General features: G+C 31.7%; 1 protein-coding gene across 1 annotated transcript in view; it reads left to right on the top strand.

The window, feature by feature from the left end:
- Window positions 1–25,971, top strand: part of LOC142231262 (otoferlin-like) — a 239,237-nt gene that overhangs the window by 47,553 nt on the left and 165,713 nt on the right. Inside the window, exons 2-3 of the mRNA XM_075301878.1 lie at window positions 299–357; window positions 13,645–13,840. Of these exons, the coding sequence (XP_075157993.1) occupies window positions 299–357; window positions 13,645–13,840 (255 nt within the window). The remainder of the gene's footprint in view (window positions 1–298; window positions 358–13,644; window positions 13,841–25,971) is intronic.

Raw genomic sequence — 25,971 nt, 5'->3', positions numbered from 1 at the left:
GGATTTAAGCCTATCCAAGTACACCCATGTAATCACAATCGACATGCATAAAACTCCTTATTTGCATATTCATACAGTAAAAGAAAACAATGAAACGCAAAACCAACAATCATATTAATTGAATATAAAAATTTGACGGACATATTCCATTTTATTAAAATTTTATGACGGCAAACATTTAAATGCGCTTGTAAACACGAAATAGCAATTTAGTATCCTTTAAAGCGTAATCAAAAACACGAAATAAAATTTTAAACAAATCTGATTTAATATGGCCATATCATATTTTCTTTTTCAGGTGTATCCCACATCACATCGGAATTAAGCTCATCCTCAAACCAAATTGATGTCAACCAGGTAAGTTGAATGTTACGGAAATGTGGAGAACAATGATATGATGCGATTCATTTCTACTTCAATGATTCATCTAAATGAAGTATAATGCTAGTCATCTGCAGGGAAAATTCGTTCCCAAGAACCCCATATAGTCGATGTCATTGTCATCTATATATAAGTAAATGAGACGTATAGGTCAACGTTGAAATCGATGGAATTTGGTTTGATATGATATGATATGATATGATATGATATGATATGATATGATATGATATGATATGATATGATATGATATGATATGATATGATATGATATGATATGATATGATATGATATGATATGATATGATATGATATGATATGATATGATATGATATGATATGATATGATATGATATGATATGATATGATATGATATGATATGATATGATATGATATGATATGATATGATATGATATGATATGATATGATATGATATGATATGATATGATATGATATGATATGATATGATATGATATGATATGATATGATATGATATGATATGATATGATATGATATGATATGATATGATATGATATGATATGATATGATATGATATGATATGATATGATATGATATGATATGATATGATATGATATGATATGATATGATATGATATGATATGATATGATATGATATGATATGATATGATATGATATGATATGATATGATATGATATGATATGATATGATATGATATGATATGATATGATATGATATGATATGATATGATATGATATGATATGATATGATATGATATGATATGATATGATATGATATGATATGATATGATATGATATGATATGATATGATATGATATGATATGATATGATATGATATGATATGATATGATATGATATGATATGATATGATATGATATGATATGATATGATATGATATGATATGATATGATATGATATGATATGATATGATATGATATGATATGATATGATATGATATGATATGATATGATATGATATGATATGATATGATATGATATGATATGATATGATATGATATGATATGATATGATATGATATGATATGATATGATATGATATGATATGATATGATATGATATGATATGATATGATATGATATGATATGATATGATATGATATGATATGATATGATATGATATGATATGATATGATATGATATGATATGATATGATATGATATGATATGATATGATATGATATGATATGATGTGATATGATATGATATGATATGATATGATATGATATGATATGATATGATATGATATGATATGATATGATATGATATGATATGATATGATATGATATGATATGATATGATATGATGTGATATGATATGATATGATATGATATGATGTGATATGATATGATATGATATGATATGATATGATATGATATGATATGATATGATATGATATGATATGATATGATATGATATGATATGATATGATATGATATGATATGATATGATATGATGTGATATGATATGATATGATATGATATGATATGATATGATATGATATGATATGATATGATATGATATGATATGATATGATATGATATGATATGATATGATATGATATGATATGATATGATATGATATGATATGATATGATATGATATGATATGATATGATGTGATATGATATGATATGATATGATATGATATGATATGATATGATATGATATGATATGATATGATATGATATGATATGATATGATATGATATGATATGATATGATATGATATGATATGATATGATACTCTGACAAGCAAACATATATACACATGGAAATTCGAAGACTTAAGACATGGGACTATGCCAGCACATGGAAATCGGAAGACAACACGGGGCTATAGCAAAACATTGGCCCATCCACACCATATTCGCTACACCTATTTACGGACCTTAAATACTTGTCAATTTTACATTTCAGGCAAATCGGAAAAAATTGCGTTGTCCACGAAGTCAACTCGGGAGATTGATTTAAGGGGGTATATCAAACTATGGATCGATATACCCCATATACGTCGCATTTATGTGTGGACCCAAAATACCTCTAGATTTTCAATTTAAGCGAAACGGAAAAATTGAGATGTCTAGACACTCAAGAGGTCAAATCGGGAGATCGGGCTATATGTGGGCTATACCAAACTATGGATCGATACACACCATATTCAGTACGCTTTTTTATGGGCCCAAAGTACCTTTAAATATTGAATTTCAGGCAAATCGAATAAAAATTCGGATATCTACACCATCAAAAAAAAATCGCTTCTGCAACATATACCCCAAACACATTTTGCTTCAAGCATATATATTTTCAGGATTGGTCCAAAGAAAATATTTTTTGTATTGTTCAAACATATTGTGTTTCACTTTAGGGCATACACTGGTAGTAAACAATTTTATTGAAATTTTCTGTGTGTGAATATATTTTAAGGCGTCAATTGGTTACTTCTATTTTTTTATTTGCAGCATACTCTCTAGGCCTCTCTTTCTAAACACATATATGTTTATAGGCTATTTCCAAATTAATATATGTTTGCATCTAAGCATATTATATTTACAAACATTTTATGTCCCAAACATAATATGTTCTAACATATTAACATATATGTCCCAAACATGTTATGCTAGTTTATGAACATTACATGCTTGCACTTACAAATATTGTGTTAAAAAATTTGAGTTCCAAACGTCGTCCGTGTAGACGCTCAAGAAGTCAAATCGGGAGATGGGGCTATATCCAAATGTGGACCGAAACAAACCTATTCACAAACCGAAAATACTTCAAAATATTGAATTTCAGGCGAAATGGATAACAATTGCAGTGTCTAGAGCACGGTTGCCCCTCGAGCCATAAATAATCTACCAATATTTTGAGAAAATTTTACAAAAAAACAAGTATATACGGCCGTAAGTTCGTCCAGGCCGAATCTTATGTACACTCCACCATGGATTGCGTAGAAACTTCTACGAAAGACTGCCACAATCAAATTACTTGGGTTGTGGTATCTCAAAACTTCTTAACATCGTTTTCTAAATTGAGAGTTATTCCATACGTGTATATATTAGACAAAAAAGTTATGTATAGGTAAGTCTATAAATAATTACGAATCGACATGGACTTTTGCACGGTACGTAGAGAGCCAGAATTGAAATATAGGGGTCGCTTATATCGGGGCTATATAGAATTATCAACTTGATATGGACCAATTTTTGTGTGATTGGGGATCGATTTATCTGAGGGCTATATATATCTATAGACCGATATGGACCTAGTTAGGCATGGTTGTTAACGGCCATATACTAGCAGAATGTACCAAATTTCAACTGACTCAGATGAAATTTGCTCCTCCAAGAGGCTCCAAAATCAAATCTCAGGATCGGTTTATATGGGGGCTATATATGACTATGGACTGATATGGACCACTTTTGCCATGGTTGTTAAATATCATATACTACAGCCACGTACCAAATTTGAACCAGATCGGATGAATTTGCTTCTCCAAAAGGCACCAGAGATCAAATCTCGGGATCGGTTTATATGGGGGGCTATATATAATTATGGACTGATATGAACCAATTCCTGCATGGTTGTTGGATACCATATACTAACATGACGTACCAAATTTCAACCGAATCGGATGAATTTTGCCCTTCCAAGAGGCTCCGGAGGTCAAATCTGGTGATCGGTTTATATGATGGCTATATGTAATTATAGACCGATGTGGACTAAGTTTTGCATGGTTGTTAGAGATCAGATACTAACATTATGTACCAAATTTCAACAGGAACGGATGAAATTCGCTCTTCTTAGAGGCTCCTCAAGCCAAATCGGGGGATCCGTTTATATGGTGGCTATAACTAATTATAGACCGATGTGAACCAAGTTTTGCATGGTTGTTAGAGACCAGATACTAACATCATGTACCAAATTTTAACAGGATCGGATGAAATTTGCTTCTCTTAGAGGCTCCGCAAGCCAAATCTGGGGATCGGTTTATATGGGGGCTATATGTAATTATAGACCGATGTGGACCAAGTTTTGCATGGTTGTTAAAGACCATATACTAACATCATGTACCAAATTTCAGCCGGATCGGATGAAATTTGCTTCTCTTAGAGGGTCCACAAGCCAAATCTGAGCGTCCGTTTATATGGGGGCTATACGTAAAGGTGGACCGATATGGCCCATTTGCAATACCATCGGACCTACATCAATAACAACTACTTGCGCCAAGTTTTATGTCGATAGCTTGTTTCGTTCGGAAGTTAGCGTGATTTCAACAGACGGACGGACATGCTTAGGTCGACTCAGAATTTCACCACGACCCCGAATATGTATACTTTATGGGGTCTTAGAGCAATATTTCGATGTGTTACAAACGGAATGACAAAGTTAATATACCCCCATCCTATGGTGGAGGGTATAAAAAACCGAACAAAAAATCTTATTATGCAATATTTTGTTACTGTTCTCAAAACTTTATTTCTGAAGAAAATTTTGTGAATTTCTTTTCTATAGAAAATTTGGTCAAAATATTATTTCTGTAGAAAATTTTGTCAAAGCTTTATTTCATAGAAATTTTGTCAAAATATGATTTCTATAGAAAATATTTTGTGAAGTACTTCTTAGTTGGAGACGAATAATGTACCAAAACATCAAGAATTCTACCAACCTAAAAGCCAACCCAAACAGTAAAATATCTACAAGTTTTGGTAAAATTCTAACAACTGCGGCAACCGTATATAGAAACCCAAGAAATCGAGAGATCGGTCTTTATGGGGGGGTATATCAAAATATGCCCCTATACGCACCTATTTATGCACCCAAATGGCTTCGTTATTGAAGACTGTATCGTGATTACAACAGACGGACAGACAACCAACCAGACAGACGGACATGGTTATATCGTCTTTCGACGATATTTCCATGTGTTACATACTATGTGTACCCCCATCCCAATTCTATGATGGTGGGTATATAAAAATATCTCTTTACTTTCTTGCATTACATATCATCATCCACTCTGTATTATCTAGGCGCATTTACAATAACATACAACCGCCATAAGTTCTAACGTACACATTTTCCACTTGTCAGTTTCCGGTCATTTGTACACTTTCCTCCTATTGCTGTGAAAGCAACCATATATTTTTACGTGTCATGTTTTTAATCCTTGTATAAGGACTTTTGTACATACACAACAGACTGGTGCTGTGTTTCAACCAACTTAAATATACTTGAATGCATTCGCCCCGGCAGCATTCTCGGACATAAGCATAAACAACTTTTACACTCCCCTCCATAAACAAAACACCATGGTATTGTGAGAGAATGCTAGTTGACCCGGTTAATAACTGCTCATTATTCGCTCATTGCTTCATGAATGTGAACCGAGCAATTCTAGACTAAAATGAATGGTAAACGAAATGAATTTGCAAATAAGCCAATTGGGATACCTGTAGCCAATGTTTAGCATACTCTACTCCGCCTGGCCAACTGCTATTTTATTTCGACAAATATGCGGGAGACGAAATTGGGAAAAGTTTGTTTTCAAAATTAAAACTAATGACATATTCATGATAAATTAAGTCACCTGAAAGCCAGATATCAGGTGTACACTGATGGAAACATTTCATTTTCTTAATAGTCTAAAATGTTTCTATTTATTTGTGTTGATAGATAGAGAATGCATTGGGAGTTGAGAAAAATACTTAGTAGACCTATTAAATAGCTCTCCATATTCATAAGCTATTTTTTTGAGATATTTCCCCTGACACACTCTCAGTAATGTGCAAAGTATTTTATTACTCTACTCATAATTCACACGCTCAGTGACACTCAGTGCTCGTGGGAGAAATTGTGTTCTTATTTTTTAGCCATTGAATATGGAGTAGAATTCCAGAAATATTTCCAATGGTTGGCTTTTAATGGATATGTCACACTAGAGAAAAATATGGATCTAATGGTGTTGGTAAATAGTGACATAATTTTGGAATGAGTAATGTGATAGTGAGCAGCGTTGCCAGAATTGTTTCACAAAAAACCGCTAGATTTGTCCAAAAAACTAGCCAAAAAAAGCTAAAAAATTTTAAAAAATAGCTAGAAAAAAAGCTAAAATGTTTTGTATCAAAAGTCACATTTTTGATTGAAATTTAACAAACTTAAAGGCTTTATTTCACTTAAAATGCATATTATTTTAATTGTATTCATTTTAATTCAATTTCTGTGAGACTGTAAGAAAATTTAAGTCATATTAGCTCTGTTTGCATACTCGATACATTTTGATTACTATCACAAATTTTTACTGGAAGTCCTTCGTTTATATTTCCTAGTAAAAACATTTTTCCCAGTAAACTTGCAATTGTCAGCTGGTTAATCATCAACAAGTCCAATGTGCGATATATTGCACAATGTCACATAGAACTGCATAAGAAAATATCAATATATTTCGTTTTAACTGAATTAATGATAAATTCGTGAACGAGTACACTTCTCCTAATTTTACCCAAGAGAATAAAACCCATTCTAACTGTCTTGCAAGTTTATATTGAATAACTTTTATTCGAAAATTTCCCATACAAACCTATTGTTATCTAATTTTCGTAAATGTAAATCCATTCCATTAATATATAGCAGATTTGTTTTGATCCTATCACTACGAATTTTTTCATTGCATTTTTTTGATGTTAAAATAAATAATACCACATTCAAAACTTTATTTCCTTAATTATTTCTATGTTCGGTTCCAAAGATTTTGTACACTAAGGATTTTGGTATTGATTCCGAGTCAAATTTGAATTTATTCGTTTTTTCAGCTTTTTCTTCATGAGCTATCACAGTGCTTTAAAAACGTGCTAACGACAACTTAAATTTCCAAATTCAGACTCGACTTTAAGTAGAAATTATTCTATGTATACGTTTTTAAAATAAAATGTTGAAAAACCTCTTCTATTTTTGAACGCTATTTTGGTTTGTGGTCAAGATACAAAAACTACACAAATTTAAAGATTATTTCATTAATTTTAAGAATTTTTTAGAATTGACCCTAGCCTTCTTTCATGAAAAAATACCCACTTTTAAGTTGAATCACTTAACTATAAGGACAAAAAAAATTTGTCGGCTATTGAAGAAGAGAAATTCACAAATGCTATTATAACCAAATTATAATAACATAAAAAGGATATACGAGTCAAATGCTAATATTCCTAATAATTTACTGACAGTTTATATAAGGAATTAAAATATGTGGAAAACCTTATTCTGGCAGCAAGGCTTAGATAAAAACGAAGTTTTATCCATATTTCAATAGGAACATGTCGAAAATAAAAAAAGCCAAAATTAGCTAAAAGGGTCATGAAAAAAAGCCAGAAAAAAAGCTAAAATCTAATTGCATTTTTCCCCGCTAAACGTCTTCAAAAAAAGCCACATCTAGCGGGAAAAAAGCTAAATTGGCAACGCTGATAGTGAGTGACAAGTGAGGAAGGGTTGTTATCAGATGGAAATTATTTCACATCAAATTTAATTGCCATACTATTAATTAAGAAAATTTAATATTCTACCACTTTTGATTTCTTTTCAAAAAATTTCTAAATAGTGTCTTGGAGAGGTTATTGCTGTAAACTCTACTGATATCTAAACATTGAATATTTCATTTTCAACTCAATAATTACACTAGTTTACAAAATAAATTTGTTATACCCTGCGCCACATTGTGGAACAGGGTATTATAAGTTAGTACATATGGTTGCAACAACCAGAAGGAGACGAGATCGACATATGGTGTCTTTGGCAATATTGCTCAGGGCGGGTCACTGAGTGGATTTAGCCATATCCATCTATCCGTCTGTCTGTGAAAACATTTCTGTGATCAAAGTACAGTTCGGTTCTGATTTAGATATAGCTCCCATATATATCTTTCGCCCGATATGCACTTATAAGGCCCCAAAAGCCAGTGTTTTACCCTGATTAGCTTGAAATGTGGCACAAGGAGTTCAATTTGTATTATAGTCAAGTGTGTTAAATTTTATTCAAATCGGTTCAGATTTAGATATAGCTATATATCTTTCGCCCGATTTTCCCTTATATAACCACAGAGATCATTGTTGTAATCCGATTTACGTGAAAATTTGCACAGGGAGTAGAATTAACGTAGTAACTATGCCAAATTTGGTTGAAATCGGTTCAGATTTTAAAATAGCTTGTAGACAAAAATGTGCGAGTATTTAAAGGAGAACGAAAAGGAAAAAAGGCAAAATCATCTTTAAGATTTGAATCCACGACCGAGGCACAGCGACATATGGGCAATAGAATTGCCATATCTAGACCCAAAGAAAAAAATCCCCTTTCTTATGAAGTATTTCCTTTTAGAGAAAATTTGTCCGAATTTATGATAAGTGACTCAACAATTGTCTCTAAACTGTTCCGCTAAAATCAAAATTGAATCAGTAAAAGTAGATTAAAATGATATAGTTTTGTTTATTTATTTCGTTTTTCAGCTTGAGGTCTGAACCGATTTCCACCAAATTTTGCACACTTGACTGTACTACTAATAAGACTCCTCGTGCAAAATTTCAAAAAAATCAAAGTAAAACTCTGGCATCTCAGGCCATATAAAATACTGACAAAATCCAGTGTCGTTGACTTTTTCCAAAAAATTGGTCAAAATTCTGTATTTTTTTGAAATTCTAAATTGTGGAGTTTACAACTTTTGATTTAAAGCACATAGGTACAACATTTTTCTTCTTAAATTCGTAGAATTTTGTAGGAATTGCAGTTAATAAAAGATCGGCTCAACCACGGACCCTCAAGGTTCCAAATACTGACCCCACTTTGCTAACATTTTGAAAAAAATAAATTTTAGGCCAGGGTTGCCATTTTGGTCCGATCGGACCAAAATTAGTCCAAAAAATTATAAATTTTTAAATTTGGTTCGATGGTCGGACCAAATGGAATTTGGTTTATTTTGATCCATTTTCGTTAAATCGCTATTTTTTTTAAATAAATAGAAATAAAATTTTGACAAAAAATGCTATACATATAAAATGTTAACAATATTTTATATAGAAATAAAATTTTGAACAGAAATAAACCTTAAAAAAATTTTGTATAGAAACAAAATAATGCAAAAATTTTGTAAAAATAAAAATAAAATTTTGCAATAACTTTCTATAGAAATAAAAGTTTGACAAAATTTTCTATAGAAATAAAATATTTTTTAATGAAGTCAAAGTTTTGGATACATTAACTATAGCAATGAAATTATGACAAAATTTCCTAATGAAATGAAATTTTGATAAAATTTTCTATAGAAATAAAATTTGGAAAAAAGTTTCTAATGAACTAAAATTTTAACAAAGTTTTCTACAGAAATAAAATTTTGACAAATGTTCTATAGAAATAAAATGTTGGTGACATTTTCTATAGAAGTAAAATTGTGACAAAATTTTCTATAGAAATAACATTGTGACAAAATTTTCTATAGAAATAATATTGTGACAAAATTTTCTATAGAAATACAATTTTTATTGTTGTTTTTGATCTCAGCTTAAAACCATACATTGACTAAACTACAAGTGTAGCTTAACCAACAGAGGAAAAGTATGCTTGTCAAATGTATTTGGGCAAAGCCCTATAGACTGCAAGAAGGATGTACAGCTGTTTCGGAATTACCACATTCCTCATCAGCATCCTCCACTTGCTGAAAAACTATCAAGCAATTATCAGAATAAATTCGGGTAATTCACTAAACCCAAAGTGAACTACACTTGAACTATCCGAAAAAAGGTTTGATAGTCAGCTACGGCCTAAACAAATTTGCAAGCATATCTCTTTCCTTTGCCAAACTCAAATAATCGATTTGAGTGTAGTTGGCTGGGTTTTTTGATACCCTAAACCACATAGTGGTCAGGGTATAATAAGTTTGATCGGCCAAAAAATGTGCCTACCAGAAATATTGATTTTAGACCCCATAAAATATATACCGATCGACTCAGAATCATCTCCTGAGTCGATCTAGCGCTTGGTGTCCGTCCGTCCGTCCATGTATTTGTTTCTCGCAGGATTCCGGTCGCAATTATTAACCGATTTTGATGAAATTTGGTTCAGCGAGTTTTTTTGGGCATAGGGACGAACGCTATTGAATTTGGAAGAAATCGGATCAAATTTAGATATAGCTCCCATTTATATGTATCGCCCGATTTCGACAAATGGGGTCAGGTTGCGCTTTTTTTCAAACGGATCGTCACCAAATTAGGCAAAAGGTAATCTTTTCCATCGCCCTTCAAGTCTGCAAAATTTCATCCAAATCGGTTCAGATTTAGATATAGCTCTCATATATATGTATCGCCCGATTTTCCCAAATTTGGCCACAAAACCTTTATTTATCAACCGATCTTACTCAAAGTTGGCTAAATATAATCTTCTATAGCACTAACTATATGTGCAAAAAATCATCGAAATCGGTTCAGATTTAGCTATAGCTCCCATATATATCTACCGCCCGATTTTTCTAAATTTGGCCATAAAACCCTTATTTATCAACCGATCTTACTCAAATTTGGGTAAATGTAGTTTTCTATAGCACTAACTATATGTGCAAAAAATCATCGAAATCGGTTCAGATTTAGATATAGCTCCCATATATATGTATAGCCCGATTTTCCCAAATTTGGCCATAGAACCCTTATTTATTAACCGATCTTACTAAAAGTTGGCTAGATCCAGTCCTCTATAGTACTAACTATATGTGCAAAATTTCATCGAAATCGGTTCAGATGTAGATATAGCTCCCATATATGTATCACCCGATTTTGAAAAATTCGTCCTTAATAACACTATGTTTGACCATACAGGCCTCAATTCTTAATTGATCGTACTCAAATCTTGCACGAGGTAACCTTTTGTGGTATTTATCAAAACCGCAAAATATTATGCAAATTGGTTCAGATTTAGATATAGCTTCCATATATATGCATCGCTCGATTTTCCCAAATTTGGCCATAGTACTCATATTTATTAACCAATGTTACTCAAATTTCAAATTTTGTTGTACTAGCCGATCGTACTTATACGTACTTGTAGTTCTATTGCTCGATTTTTACAAATTTGTGTTTATTACCCACACTAATTTAACGATTTTCTCTTTTTTAATAATGGGCTCAATATTAGTGGCATACTAACTCCGTAGGTGCAATATCAAATACAGCCAGTGTTGCTAGAAGTAGGAGAAATTCCCTATATGTAGGGTTTTTCTAATATTTAGCGTCTTGTGGGGACGTAGGGCCACAATGTAGCACATTTTCACTCAACACAATTTGTAATAAATTTTACATTTTGGTGGCTCTAGAGGAGGAAATTAGAAGCCGGCAAGGCTTGATCTTTAACAATGTGTGGTAAACTTTATTCCTGTAGAAAATTTTGTCAACATTTAATTTCTATAGAACATTTTGTCAAAATTGTATTTCTATAGAATTTTTTTTCAAAATATTATTTCTATAAAAAATTTTCTCAAAATTTTATTTCTGTGGAATTTTTTCTCAAAATTTTATTTCTATAGAATTTATTGTCAAAATTTTATTTCTATAGAAAAATTTGTTTATAGAAACTTTTTCCAAAATTTTATTTTTATAGAGATTTAACAAAAAAGATTACTAATTTGGGTAGAATTCTACCAACTGTGGCAACCGTGGTGGTAATACAAATGTATATTCTAAGTTATATACGTTGCATATTCATGTTTTAAGATAATAAAGTACTTAGAACCATTTTTGTTTTGTAAAATTTTTTAAATTTAACGAAAAATATAGTAGGGAAAATTGTTTGGGAATGTATGGGAAAGTAGGGAACTTTTTTTGTCCTTGTAGGGTAAACCGAACATTTTCCCTGGCAACATTGGCTATGAGCTATAGTCAGATTGACACAAAGCACCCATAGACATGTACCCCTTAATTTTCTTATGATTACTAATTCTGTAATGGTGGTTTAGGGTATGATATAGTCAGCCCCGCCCGACTTTCTACTTTACTTACTTGTTTTTTTTTGAGCGTGCAAATTATAGAAATAAAATTTTGACAAAAAATTCTATAGAACTAAAATTTTTACAAAATTTTCTATAGAAATAAAATTTTGACAAATTTTCTATAGAAATAAATAGAAATAAAAATTTGACCAAAATTTCTATCGAAGTAAAATTTTGGAAAAATTTGAACTTTTCAATGATATTAATTTAATTTGGAAAGATGGTCCGCTGGTAGGAATTTTGGTCCAATTTTGACCTTCGGTTCATAATTGCGGAATTGACAGCTAAAACGAAATTTGATACCCCGAGGTGACCAACTCTCAACGCCTACAGGTCAGACCGTGGACACACTAGGGACTCACAAACTTGCAAACTTAGAGGAAAACACCTCAGCTTTCACTCAAATGAAAAATTATGTACGGATAAAGATCCGTTCAAAAGTTGCAGAATTATTTCCAAAAAAAGCGATTTGGAACCACTGTGGGAGGGCATCGTTAGGTAGACTTAGAATTTCAACACGTCCCGGAATATATATACTTTATGGGTTTATAGGTTTCAGACGCGTATTTCGATATATTACCAAGGGAATGACAAAGTTAATATACACCCCCATACTATGGTGAAGGGATTCATTATTTTGAAATCCCGAATCCCGGGACTTATAAAAATCGATCCCGAATGACAGTCCCAGTCCATACTTATGGCATGACCAGCGAATAAAATCTCATTGCATTTTGCAATTATATATTTTATATTTTTGCAATTTTAACCCCAATATTTTTGTACACAAGGTGCACAGTTTTCATTACATGATTACTCTCATGAAAAAAATTGAGTCATTTTTGAGATATAGAATTTTAAATAGTGCAGAAAAATTCAAATTAAAAAAAAAAATCCCTGGCTCACTTTGTTACGCTTCTTCTGGCCTAACCCATTGGCAAGAAAAACTTTTTTTTTATAGACACTTATTTAGGATGTATATTACAAATTTTATCACTCCCATTAAAAGACCCTTTTCGCTGGCATTAAATTTATGTTCATATACTTTAACATTACATGTAAGTCATAAAAATAAAATAAACATTATTATAGAAGTGATGACCATCATCATAAAGAACATCATACGACACCATACACAAAGAATGTAAACTAAATTTAGAAAACATAAATTTAATTTTTTTTGTCTGAAGTTATAAATGAAATTGAGTAACAAATGCCTGGACTTTTTTCTTATTTATTTTTTGCAGTCGTTTATATGGCCTTTGGCTAGACCCGCCACCGATGAAGAGCCTTTGATTGTCGAATTACGCTCCCAAACGACAAAAACTCTAATCCGAACGAGTTTAAGTCATGCCTCAGGTGGATGGATGGGTGGTAGTCCTGCCACTGGCACAATTTCCAGCAGTAGTAAATGTGTTGGCCAATATCTAATACTTATGCAAGGTAAGTACTCCATAAAGGTCATCTTTCTTTCCATAGGTGTCTATGGGGGGTTTAATACCAAAACCCGTATGAGTTAAAACAAACAACATTTCCACATAGTTGACCATATTCAAGGATACTGATGATATACATGGCCCACAGGATAAAATCTTCATAGCAGGTTAGATGATGATGATGATGGTATCACCATTTTTCCATTTGTCTCTGTGAATGTTCGAGATGGCCGAAAGAGAATATTTAATATTGGAGATATGTGGACACTAGTACCACTATCCTATGTGACATTTTAAGTGTTTGGCGGTTGGCTTAAAGCCTTACGAATGCATGACATACATATTGGGCAAAGGGAACGTGTGCGACGATATAGGCAGGATAATCGGATTACCATTACCATGAGTTACAACTACAGTTGATACTTAGATTTTCAGCCTTAAAGAGAATATTTGAAAGAGAATGGAAGAAAACTATTTTGCCATGTCCATGTTCTTTATTGCTATATAATCTCGTAAGCATATTGGCATTATTTACTTTGTAAAGATTTGGAATTCCAAATGATTTCTAAAGTAAAGTAAAAGCAAAAGAGCATGATTTTTAAGCATGATTTTTATAGATTTTGGAAATTTTTGTCATTATTCTTCCCAGAAAACTGAGGTTTCAAAAAATTGGATACACAAATTGTGTACCCAGCAATGAACACCTAAAAAATGTCATAGATAGATAGATTTCACTTCACACAAAGTTCTTTTGAAATAATATATATAAAAATCATTTGTTTTGTGCTTGTGTTTTAACAGAAATTTATTTTTACCGTAGGTTACGTTACGTTTGTATTAACAAACAAATATGGTCAGGGTTGGCTGATAAGTCACCGGTCTAACAAAGAAAAACCCATTTTTTTGTCAAAATTCGTTTTTATTATTCAACATAGTTCCTTTCAAGAGCGATACAACAATTATAACGACGTTCCAATTTTTTGATACCATTTTGGTAGTACTCCTTCGGTTTTGCCTCAAAATAGGCCTCAGTTTCGGCGATCACTTCTTCATTGCAGCCAAATTTTTTCCCTGCGAGCATCCTTTTGAGGTCTGAGGACAAGAAAAAGTCGCTTGGGGCAAGATCTGGAGAATACGGTGGGTGGGGAAGCAATTCGAAGCCCAATTGATGAATTTTTGTCATCGTTCTCAATGACTTGTGGCACGGTGCGTTGTCTTGGTGGAACAACACTTTTTTATACCCTCCACCATAGGATGGGGGGTATATTAACTTTGTCATTCCGTTTGTAACACATATATTGCTCTAAGACCCCATAAAGTATATATATATATATATATATATATATATATATATATATATATATATATATATATATATATATATATATATATATATATATATATATATATATGTATATATATATATATATATATATATATATATATATATATATATATATATATATATATATATATATATATATATATATATATATTCTGGGTCGTGATGAAATTCTGAGTCGATCTGAGCATGTCCGTCCGTCCGTCCGTCCATCCGTCTGTTGAAATCACGCTAACTTCCGAACGAAACAAGCTATCGACTTGAAACTTGGCACAAGTAATTGTTATTGATGTAGGTCGGACGGTATTGCAAATGGGCCATATCGGTCCACTTTTACGTATAGCCGCCATATAAACGGACTTGGCTTGCTATTGCTCTAAGAGAAGCAAATTTCATCCGATCCGGCTGAAATTTGGTACATGGTGTTAGTATATGGTTTCTAACAACCATGCAAAAAGTGGTCCACCCCATATTGACCGATCACCAGATTTGACCTCCGGAGCCTCTTGGAAGACCAAAATTCATCTGTTTCAGTTGAAATTTGGTACGCGGTATTAGTATATGGTCTCAAATACCCATGCAAAAACTGGTCGAAATCGGTCCATAATTATATATAGCCCCCATATAAACCGATCCCCAAATTTGATCTCCGGAGCCCTTGGAAGAGAAACATTCATCCGATTCGGTTGAAATTTGGTACGTAATGTTAGTATATGGTATCCAACAACTGTGCAGGAATTGGTTCATATCAGTCCATTATTATACATAGCCCCTATATAAACCGGTCCCCAGATTTGACCTCCGGTGCCTTTTGGAGAAGCAAAATTCATCCGATCTGGTGGTAGTATATGATATTTAACAACCATGCCAAAAGTGGTCCATAATCATATATAGCCCTCATATAAACCGATCCCGAGATTTGGTTTTGGAGCCTCTTGGAGGAGCAAATTTCATCCGAGTGAGTTGAAACTTGGTACATTGTGCTAAAAAATGACCGTTAACAACCATGCCTAACTAGGTCCATATCGCTCTATAGTTATATATAGCCCTCAGATAAATCGATCCTCAATCACACAAAAATTGGTCCATATCAAATGCATAATTCTATATAGCCCCCATATAAGCGACCCCCGTATTTCAAATATGGCTCTCTACGTACCGTGCAAAAAGTCCATATCGATTCGTAATTATTTGTTGACTTAACTATACATAACTTTTTTGTCTAATATATCCCACGTATGGACTAACTAACAATTTAGAAAACGATGTTAAAAAGTTTTAAGATAACACAACCCAAATAATTCCATTGAGGATGACAGTCTTTCATAGAAGTTTCTACGCAATCCATGGTGGAGGGTACATTAGATTCGGCCTGGCCGAACTTACGGCCGTATATACTTGTTTAATTTACATCCAAAACATTGAATTTGGATCACACCTAAAGAAGTGATGGAAATTCAGTGCAACAGCTGTTGAAATGGAGGAGTTCCATCCTATGACAAGCCCATGTTAAATTCATCGCTTCTGCGTCAATTTTGCACTACTTCCGGATCCAAAAAGAACATTTTCATTACTTTTTTGGCAACGCTTTTTTTGCTGGGTTTTTATATGAAATGTCTTCAAGCACAGAAAAGGTATCAAACACCAAAGCCAATTCAAAAATTAACAGATACAATTAATTTTTGCGATTGAGTTTTATATCAATTAACAAATTGGATAATCCAATTGAATTTTTAATTGAATATTTTTTTAAATTCAATTAAAATTTTGATTGGAAAAAATTTGATGGTATTTTTTGTGTGAAGTTGTGTCTCTCGAACAATTTCCAAATTTTTTGTTGGGAAAAAGTGTGGAACTAAGTTTAGTTGCTTTATTATAAATATATGTATGATTTTTTATTCATATTTAATAAAATAAAACATTAATTGAACCTAAAACATCAGTCTATTAATTTTTGGTTAGGAGGACTATAGCCCCCAGACATGGCTATATTGACTTGGAATTTCTCCTCGATTAGGAATATAGAAATTTCCCATACAACATAATTTTAGAATTTCTTTTCTATAAAACATTATAACAAAATTTTCAAATTTCTACTTCCGTAGAAAGATTTGTCGAATTTGGCATTAAATAATTTGTTCGATCTTATATATTCGCAAATTGTTTTTCAAAGAAAAATGTGATTTTAATAGATTATTTTTGATCCCATCCCAATATTTAATTGTCATAGAAAAAACTGAATCAAAATTTCATAAAGAATTTAATTCCGTTGCAAATTTCGAATTCCATTTCTTAAATTTGTTACCATTTTTGTTTTTTTTCAAGCACTCTCATCGTTATTTCAACCCCCCAATGATCGTAGATTCGATTCGAAGCAAATTTCAAGGTCCTAGCATCCACTACTGTTGCTTTTCAATTAAAAATCTCTTTGTGTATGGTAATGGCAAAATAACACACAAGCCGTGACCTCGTTAACTTTGAGTGAAAAATGCAAGTGCAAATTATTTTTATGTAAATTAGTTGAAAAAAAAATATTCTTATTTTTTGTTGCTTATAGCTTTTAACTAACGTTTAAACACTGCCATAGCCAGAAACCTTCATATAATATATCATGTATAATATAGAGTACTGCTTGTTTTAATTTCTTCAGACTTTCATTCCTACAAAAGCAGCGTATGAAAAAGAGTTCATTAAACGAAAGAAGAGTGAGAATAAGCCTTGCTATAGGAAGGACCAACTGATATTACTGATATTAGTTCTCCCATTTTTTTTTGTTTCCATCATTAAACTGATTCGAAATTTTAATATTTTTATTGGAAAAAAAATATATAATTGTTTTTTTTTTTTTTTTTTTGAAAGATTCTACAGCCCTATGCACTCTGCCTTATCTGAAGTATGCCTTATACAAACTAAACGTGGATACAAAAATCAACAACCCTATAAATAAGTTCAATGCAAAGTAAATCAGAAGAAAAGTTTCATACAATTCTCAAAAATAATTATATGGCGATGGTTTGGTGCCAATGATTTTTCTTTGTTTTTCGATAATATCATAAATGGTAGGTACAAATCCTCAAATTTCAATAATTTTTATACCCTCCATCATAGGATGCTGGTATATTAACTTTGTCATTCCGTTTGTAACACATCGAAATATTGCTCTAAGACCCATTAAAGTATAAATATTCTGGGTCGTGGTGAAATTCTGAGTCGATCTGAGCATGTCCATCCGTCCATCTGTTGAAATCACGCTAACTTCCGAACGAAACAAACTATTGACTTGAAACTTGACACAAGTAGTTTTTATTGATGTTGGTCGGATGGTATTGCAAATGGGCCATATCGGTCCACTTTTACGTATAGCCCCCATATAAACGGACCCCCAAATTTGGCTTGCGATTGCTCTAAGATAAGCAAATTTCATCCGATCTGGTTGAAATTTGGTACATGGAGTAAGTATATGGTCTCTAATAACCATGCAAAAATTGGTCCACATCGGTCCATAATTATATATAGCCCCATATAAACTGATCCCCCGATTTGGCTTGCGAAGCCTCAAAGAAGACCAAGTTTAATCTGATCCGGCTGAAATTTGGTACATGGTGTTAATATATGGTCTCTAATGGTCCCATATAAACCGATCCCCAGATTTGACCTCCGGAGCCCCTTGGAAGAGCAAAATTCATCCGATTCGTTTGAAATTTGGTACGTGATGTTAGTATATTGTATCCACCAACCAATTGGATCATATCAGTCCATAATTATATATAGCCCCCATATAAGCCGATCCCTAGATTTTACCTCCACTGCCTTTTGGAGAAGCAAAATTCATCCGATCTGGTTTAAATTTGGTACGTGGTGGTAGTATATGATATTTAACAACCATGCCAAAAGTGGTCCATATCAGTCCATAATCATATATAGCCCCCATATAAAACGAGCCTCTTGGAGGAGCAAATTTCATCCGAGTCAGTTGAAATTTGGTACATTGTGCTACTATATGGCCGTTAACAACCATGTCTAACTAGATCCATATCGGTCTATAGTTATATATAGCCCTCAGATAAATCGATCCCCAATCACACAAAAATTGGTCCATATCAAGTTCATAATTCTATATAGCCCCCATATAAGCGACCCCCATATTTCAATTCTGGCTCCCTACGTACCGTGCAAAAGTCCATATCGATTCGTAATTATTTGTAGACTTACATACATTTTTGTCTAATATATTCCACGTATGGACTAACTCACAATTTAGAAATCGATGTTAAGAAGTTTTAAGATACCACAACCCAAGTAATTCGATTGTGGATGACAGTCTTTCGTATAAGTTTCTACGCAATCCATGGTGCAGGGTACATAAGATTCGGCCTGGCCGAACTTACGGCCGTATATGATCACCTCAAGCATGTTTCAAAAGCAAAATGTTATTTTTGGGTGGTGACCTACATGGTTTTTGCAACATGTTATTTTCTCGGAAATCATGTATCTGATTTCGGCTAGCAGGTTATATTTGACGAGAATACAAAATTAGTATAAAAAAACTTTGGAAACTGACACCATCACCTAAATGTTTTAATTTTATCGAAATGTTAATTGGGTTAACCCTTTCACTACCGATGTCCACTTAGAAGGACATTCGAAAAAGACACCAAATTCTATTTTCCCACTTAGTTTAGATTTATTTCTCGATGTTATTTTAAAGTAGAGGCTTTAATCTAAATAAGCAGTTTTATAAACTTCTTTAACAATAAACGAAAAATACAAAAATTTGAGGCAATTTTTCTGTATGTTTGTAGTAAATGGAGATTTATACAAGAAATATAGCTGATACTGTTTCAGGTTCTTTTTTGTATTTTTTCTCACATTTTGCAAGATATTGTAGGCCAAAAAGCGCTCATTTTCGTAAGGCCATTTGGTCGTAATTCTAGAATCAAGTTTTCAGAACAAAGTCATATACACAGTCTCACATAAGTTTACATACCCTTGAGGTTTTTACCTTATAACTAAACATGTTTCTTGTTGTTGTTTATAATCCAGACTAAAAACATCTTCTTGGAAATGGACAAATACTTTGTTTTTCAAATTAATTTACAAAATCTAAAGCATATATATGCATATTTTATTATATTTTAATAATTAAAGAAAATATAATTTCTTAAACCGTATGTAAACTTGTGTAAGACTGTGTAGCTCTTGTAGTAGTTGAGGTAAGTTCTCAAAACGACAATTTTTGTTCTACATGCCGTTAGTACAAGTTAAAACAGAAGAAAAATTAAAGCTTTTAACATAGGGTTTATTTCGGCAGTAAAAGGGTTAATTAAGATTTTGGTTAAAACTTAAACTTTTTCAATTTAATTATTTTCCTTAAGTTATTTTTTAATTTGATTTAAAAATTAATTCTATTATTAATTGACTATATTCTCAGTTTCTATCATTTTTAATTGATAATATTTTGATGACATTTTTTCTGTGTAGAGTGTCATTTAGCCAGCATTTACGAAAAATTATATTGAATTTATCTTCCGACAAAATCTAAAGGATAGAACGTTTCATATAAAATTTACAAATTAATTTGAATTTAATGAACCATTAAAAAATTATCCAATTTTACCTTTATTTCTAAACAATCTATTCACCAACAATTTCCCGCGATGAAGCATAGGGCTAAAATAAAAGTAAATATTTGCGAACTGGAAGAAAAGTAAAAATCAACAGAAGCGCATCAATGTTGTCTTCAACATTATTCAATTCCCTCTCTGGCCAATGTATGCAGTACATTAAGAAAACTCTACCTTACATAAAGAGGTGGAAGAAGCAAGTTACCTTTTTATTTGTTTGTTTTTCATGAACCCTTGACCCACAAACAAAAAAAAACTTAAATATAAACAAAAATAAAACATGGTAGAAACATAGTTCGCAGTATCAGCAGTAGAGTTAAATAAGAGCAAAAAATATTTACAAAAAACTGCTGAAGGTTAGTAGTGCAATGTCTTTCATTGCTGCAATCGTTTCTGAACTATAGCACAAATGCTTTTAAAATTATGCCATAGGTTTGCAACTTTGGTTTGGTGAACTTGAAAAATTCGAGAATATAAGGTATTTACCATATCCATCTCGTTCTAAGAAGACTTTAAGGATATTTAGATTAGGGATGTTTATCGACGGTTGCCACTCGAGCCAAAATAATCTACCAAACTTTGTAGAAAAAAGTACCAAACAAAAAAATTATTTTGTCGATATTTTATGTCTATAGAAAATGTTGTCAAAATTTTATTTATACAGTAAGTTTCTAAAAAAAATTGTCAAAATTTTATTTCTATACAATATTTTGTCAAAATTTTATTTCTCTAGAAAATGTTGTCAATATTTTATTTCTATAGAATATTTTATTTTTGTGTTAAAATTGTATTTCTATAGAAAATTTTATTATTTTTTTTTTGCTTTTTTTATACCCTGCGCCACACTGTGGAACAGGGTATTATTTTATTACTATAGACAATTTTCTCAAATATTTATTTCTATAGAAAATTTTGTCAAAATGTTTTTTCTATAGAAAATTTTATTAAATTTTATTTCTATAAAAAAATTGGATAAAATTTGTTTTCTATTTTGTCAACATTTTATTTCTATAAAAAATTTTGTCTATTTCTATAGAACATTCCATGTAGGAAATTGAGGTGACTTTAAGTTAATAAATTGTTAGTCATAACTGAGTCATAGGTGACACAAAACCTAACTCATTTCCCATGTAAAATCCTATTCAGTTTTAACACGTGTTGTCATTGGAACGAGTCAGTCCTCACTCAACCCTACATAAGCTTCAGCTAACCAAAAGTTCACACAAAAAAATTTTTTTCTGATTCAATCACCAAATTAATTGATCCAACTAATTTTTTAATTGAAATGTCTTCAATCACGAAAATGATAGTATCAATCACAGTTTTAATTGGACATAGAAAAAATTCTTGATTAAGTGATTAATTGATTTTTTCAGCAAATTTCACTTAATTGTTTAATTGATTCAATTAAAAATTTAATTGATGTTGATTGCAAAACTCAATTAATTTATTAATTAAAAAAGGTAACTATTTTTAATTACTTTCTGAATTGGCTTAGAGTTTTTATTTGAATTAACAAATGATTGTTTGAAATACATTTTTAATTAAAAATTTAAAAAAAAATCAGCACTTTTTTTAACCCTTTCACTACCGATGTCCGCTATGAAGGACATTCGAAAAAGACACCAAATTCTATTTTTCCACTTAGTTTTGATTTATTTCTCGATGTTATTTTAAAGGCTTTAATGTAAATAACCTATAAATATTTTCTATATTGGTGAGGTCCAAAATACATTTTTGTAAAGTTCTTTAGAAATAAACGAAAAATACGAAATTTTGAGACAATTTTTCTACTGTATGTTTCTAGTAAACGGACATTCATACGAAAACTATAGCTGACACTTTTTCGGGTTCTTTTTTGTATTTTTGCTCACACTTTGAAGGACATTATAGGCTAAATAGCACTTATTTTCGTAAGGCCACTTGGTCACAATTCAAGAATCAAATTTTCAAAACAAGCTCATATAGCTCTTGAAGTAGGTTTTCAAAATGGCAATTTTTGTTCTACATGCTGGTAGTACAAGTAAAAACAGAAGAAAAATTAAAGTTTTTAACATTAGGTTTATTTCGGTAGTGAAAGGGTTAACAGAATTAGTCTTCCGAATTTGAATAAAAAGTTAATTGTATCAATTAATTTTTTAATTAAAAATTTAAAAATTTTCAATCATTGCCTTAATTAACTTAATGTTTCTATCATGATTAAAAAGTTAATTGTATCAATTAATTTATTAATTGAAAAAATTTTCAACTTCAATTAACTTTTTAATTGGAAATATTTTGGTGATATTTTTTCTGTGATAGCTCAAAGTGAGCTAACTTTAGGCTGATAATATATGAACATACTATGAGTTAGCTCCTAACTGGTTAGTTTATGGTGAGCTCTTTGTGGATAATAAACTATTTTGTTTTTGTTTTATTATTTTTGACTCATTTTATTTTGAATTAATTAAAAAAAATCAATTCAGATTTTTTAAAATTATTTTACAATAAATAAAATATAACGTAAATAAAAATTCGGGTAATATTAATTTAGTTCATCTTGTCTTGAGTTTGAGTGTTGTCTTAATTTTCTCGTTTAACTCAGAGAGAGTTGTACCTACTTTTGTAATGACGCACACGGAAGAGACGTTGGGCTTCTTCTGTTGGATGTGAACAAACCAAATTGATGTGGGATGACAATAATACTAGGAACTCTGAGGTCCTGATGTCATTACAGAGGGAGGATGTAAGGTCTATGATAGGCATCATAACGGGACACAACACCTTGGGGAAACATATGGTAAGGATAGGCCTAGCAAGTGATGATATTTGTAGGTGGTGTCTGGACCCCGATGCTACGGAGGACTCTTTTCACTTCCTGTGCCAGTGTCCAGCACTATCTTTCAGAAGAAACAAGATACTCGGCTCTTATTTCTTTCAGACTTTGACCGACTTGCGAGAATGCAGCCTGAGGAATATCCTCGTCTTCATCAAGTCTTCGGGGTGGAGGAGCTAGGCGCTTCCAAGGATACACTATCATACAATGGACTCATTCCGGCCAGAAGATGACGGACACGTGGAGGAGAAGGAAAAAGAAGTTTAGAGGAATCACAATGGACCAACTATGGTCTAAGTGGACACAAACCCGCTAGTTCGGATTGGTGTCAACCTCCATAACCTAACCTAATGACGCACACTGAATGGAAGTGGCATTCGTCAATGAAGTCCAAAAGGCTTAAGTGTATTTCCCTATATCTTCGTCCTCAAACAGCCATTTAATACTTTTATTCAAAGTTTTCACTTATTCCGTCAATGATGGTTTCTAGTGGAAAAGAGGAAAGTTTAATTACTAAATTGCATTTTAATTGTGCATTTATATGTTACTTACCGCTATCCGCGACAAAAAATTACAAAAGTTCTCTGAAATTACAAGCTAAATTGAAACAAATATAAAAAGCCAAATCCAAATTGACAGTTATAGAAGTCAATACATATTTTTTGTTTGTTTATTTGAATTGTTTCCATGACTTTACTTCACTTAAATATGAATCAGCTTAGAGTGAGCGAAAAGGTAACTCATTGCTGATCGAGAAAAAGTGAGTCTGGGAAAAATTCAAATGACTCAAGACTGCATAAATATTGAGTTAGCTCAAATTAGTTTGTAAAAAGTTAGTTTGATTTTGAGTGAGTTCGATTCCTACAGATTCCTACAGGGTTTTATCAAAATTCTATTACAATAGAAAATTTTGTAAAATTCTACTACTATAGAAAACTTTGTCAAAATTTTACTTAATTGGCAAATTTTGTTAAAATTTTACTTCAATGGAAAATTTTGTTAAATTTTTTTTCTATAGAAAATTTTGTCAAAATTTTATTTCTATGGAAAATTTTATCAAAATTTTATTTTTATAAAACATTTTGTCAAAATTTTATTTCTCTTGAGAATTTTATCACAATTTTATTTCTCTTGAAAATTTTATCAAAATTTTATTTCTATAAAAAATTTTGTTAAAATTTTATTTCTCTTGAAAATGTCGTCAAAATTTTATTTCTATAGACAATTTTTGTCAAAATTGTATTTCCATAGAAAATTTTGTCAAAATTTTATTTCTATAAAAAATTTGTGAAGTACCTCTTAGTTGGAGAGTAATATTTGGCGAAATCTATCAAATCATCAAGAATTATACCATTCTACCAAATAGAAAAAATCTGTCATTTTTGGTAGACTTTTACCAACTGTGTGTTAACTGAAGTGAGTAATATTACTCATCTCAGTATTTATTTTATAATAAAACAAGTAAGAAAAGTCTAAAGATGGGCGGAGCCGACTATATTATACCCTTCACCACAATATAGACAAACATTTGTGTTACCATCTCAACTACTTCAAATTTGCTGGGAGCAATATAAAGGTTTGCATTTCCAGATACAAATACTTTGATAGGCGATAATTTTTTGTACTTTTACAAAAACTCTAGAATTAAAATGTAAATCGTCTAACGCCCTGGGATGAAGCACAATGTTTGTAAAAAACAAGTAAGTAAAGTCTAAAGTCGGGCCGGGCCGACTATATTAAACCCTTCACCCCTATGTAGGCCAAAATTTGTGTTACCATCTCAACAACTTCACATTTGTTGGAAGCTATATAAAGGAGACAATTTTTTTACTTCTACAAAATCTCTAGAATACAAATTTAAATCGGCTAACGCTATCCAGTTAATTGGAGGAAACTTCCATTGAAAATGGGTCTAAAATGTGTAACAGTCTACCATATTTCCCCAACTCTGGTGTACGTATATATGGGAGCTTTATATAATCTGAACCGATTTTGACTAAATTTGACATGTATAGTTAGAATAATAATGCTGCTATCTATGCGAAATTTCACGTAAATGGGAGTATAACTTTGGCCCCCCTGGTCATATGAGTGCAAATCGGACGGAAGATATATATGGGAGCCATATCTACATCTGAACCGATTTCAACCAAATTTGGCACAATTACGTATTCTACTAAACGTACTCCTTGTGCGAAATTTGAAGCAAATCACGGCAAAACCCTGGATTTTGAGGCCATATAAGTTCAAATCGGACGAAAGATATACATGGGAGCTATATCTAAATCTGAATCGATTTTGTCCATATTTGGCACATACAATAGTATCGTTAAAAGTACCGCTTGTGCAAAATTTGA

The sequence above is a fragment of the Haematobia irritans genome, chromosome 3 (genome assembly GCF_050003625.1).
Source record: "Haematobia irritans isolate KBUSLIRL chromosome 3, ASM5000362v1, whole genome shotgun sequence".
NCBI lineage: Eukaryota > Metazoa > Arthropoda > Insecta > Diptera > Muscidae > Haematobia > Haematobia irritans.
This window is presented reverse-complemented; position numbering and strand designations above follow the sequence as displayed.